We start from the raw sequence: 3,867 nt of genomic DNA, 5'->3' as shown, positions 1-3,867 counted from the left end.
GAGGTTGATGAACACCTTCACGACTTTAGGAGCTTGGGCTGAAAAGAAACAGGAATGACGTATAGGAAGAGAGGAAGGGGTGGGACAGGATTCATTAGGAGATTTTGTAATGGGGACAGATGACAGGATTGAATTGAACATTAAAAAACTCACCAAAGTCTGATGATTGTAACTTCATAGAGAAAAGCTTCACAGGCTGGGAGAAGGCAATAGTTATCAGCAACTAGAACAGAGCAGAAACATAACAAGTTACTTTTAAGAACATCTTCATCACCATCCAACAAGCCAAGTAATTACAATAGGCAACGATGTATGAGCACATGTTGATGATTGTCTGAGGATATTTAAATAGAAAAGAACTTTGCACACTCCAACACCAACAAAGCTCTTTTGACAGGTTTAGCAAGAACACTGAAACGACCAGATCCCGCATGTGTGGTGAGCATACTTGTTCATCACAGTCAGACTCCAGGTATGACGAGTCCTTGATTAAACAGTTATCGAAGCCACAGTCATCGCTCTCATTGAGGCACTCACAGCCAGCCTTGTTGACAAAAGGCATGAGGTCCATCTGGAGACAAGAGCAAAATTCTCAGCGTTTCACCAATTACATAAACATTTACACATTACATGCGGTGTATATAACACTCTGAGTGGGACCTCTACTTACGAATTTAATTCGTTCCAGAAGTTGCTTCGTAACCTGAAAATTACGTAAGTAGAGACGCGTTTTCCTTGTAAATGCCCTAATCCGTTCCAAGCCCCCAAAAATTCGGACAAATTTTTTTTTATAAATCATAAAAATGCATCAAAACATGTAACAAATACATGTTACAATTAGATTACCGCACAATAAACGTAGGAATTCAGTGCAAGGCTTCTCCAGGAACAAAATGAACTTTATTACAGGCTAATCTTACATTAGCCGTCATTACTAGCAACGAACGTTAACACTTGTGGTAACACCGCCATCAAAAGGACAAACATACGAACACCCACAATAAATAAAAGTGAAACGAAGGCGACGCTGGGATACACACAAACCTGTACAGATTGACGTCCCTCCTAGCCAATGGGATTACAGGAAGATGCTAGGCGATAGCCAATGGCAGAGCAGCTACAACCATGTTTGCGTTCGCTAAACTCCACGAGCTGCGAGTAGCAGCGGTAGCGTATTTTTGACCTTCGTATCCTGAAATTTCCTTCGTAACAAGAGGACAAATTCGCATGTAGAGACGTTCGTAAGTAGAGGTCCCATTGTATTACTTTCTCTGTGATGTAACAATTTCCACAAGCTGACAACATTCACTCCATTCATTATTTCTGTAATGTCAAACTCAGGTGTCTGTCACTCACATATCCCTTTGGAATGTCGGAGTCCTCACTGTTTCCTGGGTCATTTTCAGTGTGCTGTTTAATCTTCTCCTCCAGACCTGCAGCATCAGCCCCCTGATACTGATCAATTCGAACCCGGTTCCTGAAGAACAAGAACGATGGTGTGGCTGAGATGTTGTTGGCTGCTGCTGTAGTCTGAAAAAGAAAAAAAAACTGCTTTGATTAAAAAACACATCTACCCTAACCCATTTAAAATCTAACAACTGATCAAAACTGTCCCTCCCAATGAACACCTGAGGCTTAATATGTGCTTCAACTGAGTGAGGATTTTATTTGGGACTGTGGCAGCTTTCAGAGATGTTAGTCTTACATCCTCCTCTGACAGAGAAACCTGAGGAACGTATAGCCTGATGAGTTGATCAGGGCACTGGGTCAAATTTGTGAAAAAGTAGAAGCAATTTAACAGAAATGGACTCGATGTTGCACAATGTTTGAGGCTGCTACCACGGTTATATGTGCAACAATGAGAACACCATACTTTTTCCGTGTTGCAAAATTCTCCAGGATGGAACCCAAGTGGTGGATGTATTGACTACACTAACCTGACATACATGAACATCTACTTCGAGGAAGACGACTTGTGGGTATTTGTTACTCAGCATGTTGAAAGCTGGAGCTATTCTGACACAGGGCTGGCAGCTGGGGAGAGAGGACAGAGCATGTTATAGATCTATACTGGGCCCTGCAGGCAGCAGTGAGCAATGTTACCAAGTGCACAAAAGTGAAGTTAAAAATGAAAGGAATTACACAGTTTAAGTTGTAAGGTGATCCAAATGTATCTGCAAGCAATTAATACTATGGACTGTTGACAGTTTAAAAATGAGAATTTTAATAAAGAGCACATACAAACGCAATAGTTATTACGTTTAATAAATACATATAGGATATTTTCCAGCCCAAAATAGGCAGATCTGCTTCGATTTCACTCCAATTACCAGCCCAGTCCGATTATTTCTCACATAAACCTGGAGCCAAGTACAATCAAAACTATTTGGCTTAAATTTGCGGGGGCAGCTAAACACGGAAAAAATCTATATAATAATCTATATACTTTACTGATTATATTATGATTTTCATTATATTGACAGTAATGATTGATATTTTTATTCAATAGATCAACACATTTAAGTGACACGGGACTTTGCTAACTGTAATACTGCTATGTCATCGCATGCGACGCAGCTAATTCGCAAAGCCAAATGCTAATGGTAGCATGCTAACTAATCTTTCTTTTCAATAAAGTCCAAATAAATTAGATATCCAGAGGGTGTCACTTGAATAAACAGATTTTGGCACATTTTTAAATCACTGTTTTACGCTGAAGCTAAACCCTACACGTGAGAAGTCGAGTGGAGCCTCGACACCAGAACTCCATCATACCCGGCCATTGTGAACTTCACCACGGCGAGCCTGGAGCCGGCGGCCGCTAGCTCCGGCTGGAAGTCCGGATCACTCCCAATTACTTTAACGCCAACCATTATAGAGTTTGCGTCTTTGTTTTTAACTGCTCACCCTTCCGTCGTTCTGCGTTAAAGTGTGACACCTAAGAATAATACTAAAATTATTTTGTTTTTAGCTCTCTGGCAAGATGCTAGCCAACAAGCTACTGTGACATACAGTGCGGATCGCAGATACAATGCGCCGGTACAGGATCCGGACGCCTGATTGGCCAGAAAACAGGAAAGGCGGAGCTTTAATTCTTCTTCTTTGATTGGTTCATGGCTGTGGTTGCGGAACTGACGCCAACGACCGTTTCCCCCGAAGTGGTGAAGAAGAACTCCGAAACCACACACTTGTCTCCTATTCACTACTCACTACACGGGGGACGATTGAGTGAACTACGTAGTGCACTGAATTTAAAGGTAGCGTTCGGACACTACGGCGTATGCAAAATGACGTCATGGTGTCGCATAATAATTACGAACCGGTCGCCGGTAAAAGTGGCCAGGTCCATTTAATTATTTTAACCCATCCGAAACATACCCAAACACATTCAGCGGTCGTTTCTTTAAAAATGTATATAATATTAATAGTTTAAAATATTATAATAATAATAATATATAATGATATAATAATAATAAAATAACAATTCCTTATTATCTAAAATAATTAGTGTCCAGTGACATTTTCGCGCCATGACATGGTACATTTTCAAGTCATGTTCACTGTACTGAAAACATTTCATTATAGGAATTTTTCATCACAGTACTTTTCATCATCTTAAATATTCTTTTACTGAGCTCCCGTCTGGTGAGGAACAGACGACTCCGAAGGACAATTTTGGCTCTAAGATCCAAATGTCAAACTGTAAGTGGGGGGGGATTTGGTAGATTGATCATTAAGATGATCATATTGCACCCCTAGTGAAAACAATTGTAAACCGCACATCGAGTTCTTATTTCCCAGAAATTTAATCTAATTTATCAAACAGCACAGTGAAAATTGCCTTTTAAAAAAAACAAAAAACTTTCT

General features: G+C 40.2%; 1 protein-coding gene across 1 annotated transcript in view; it reads right to left on the bottom strand.

Moving 5' to 3' along the window:
- txnl1 (thioredoxin-like 1) overlaps positions 1–3,058 on the bottom strand; it is a 90,973-nt gene extending 87,915 nt beyond the window's left edge. Inside the window, exons 1-5 of the mRNA XM_029837138.1 lie at positions 2,776–3,058; positions 1,938–2,034; positions 1,357–1,530; positions 449–571; positions 154–223 (exon numbers count right to left, since the gene is read on the bottom strand). Coding sequence (XP_029692998.1) covers positions 154–223; positions 449–571; positions 1,357–1,530; positions 1,938–2,034; positions 2,776–2,873 — 562 coding nt within the window. The 5' untranslated portion in view covers positions 2,874–3,058. The remainder of the gene's footprint in view (positions 1–153; positions 224–448; positions 572–1,356; positions 1,531–1,937; positions 2,035–2,775) is intronic.
- Positions 3,059–3,867: the final 809 nt, after the last annotated feature.

This window comes from Takifugu rubripes, chromosome 6 (genome assembly GCF_901000725.2).
Source record: "Takifugu rubripes chromosome 6, fTakRub1.2, whole genome shotgun sequence".
Classification (NCBI taxonomy): Eukaryota; Metazoa; Chordata; class Actinopteri; order Tetraodontiformes; family Tetraodontidae; genus Takifugu; species Takifugu rubripes.
This window is presented reverse-complemented; position numbering and strand designations above follow the sequence as displayed.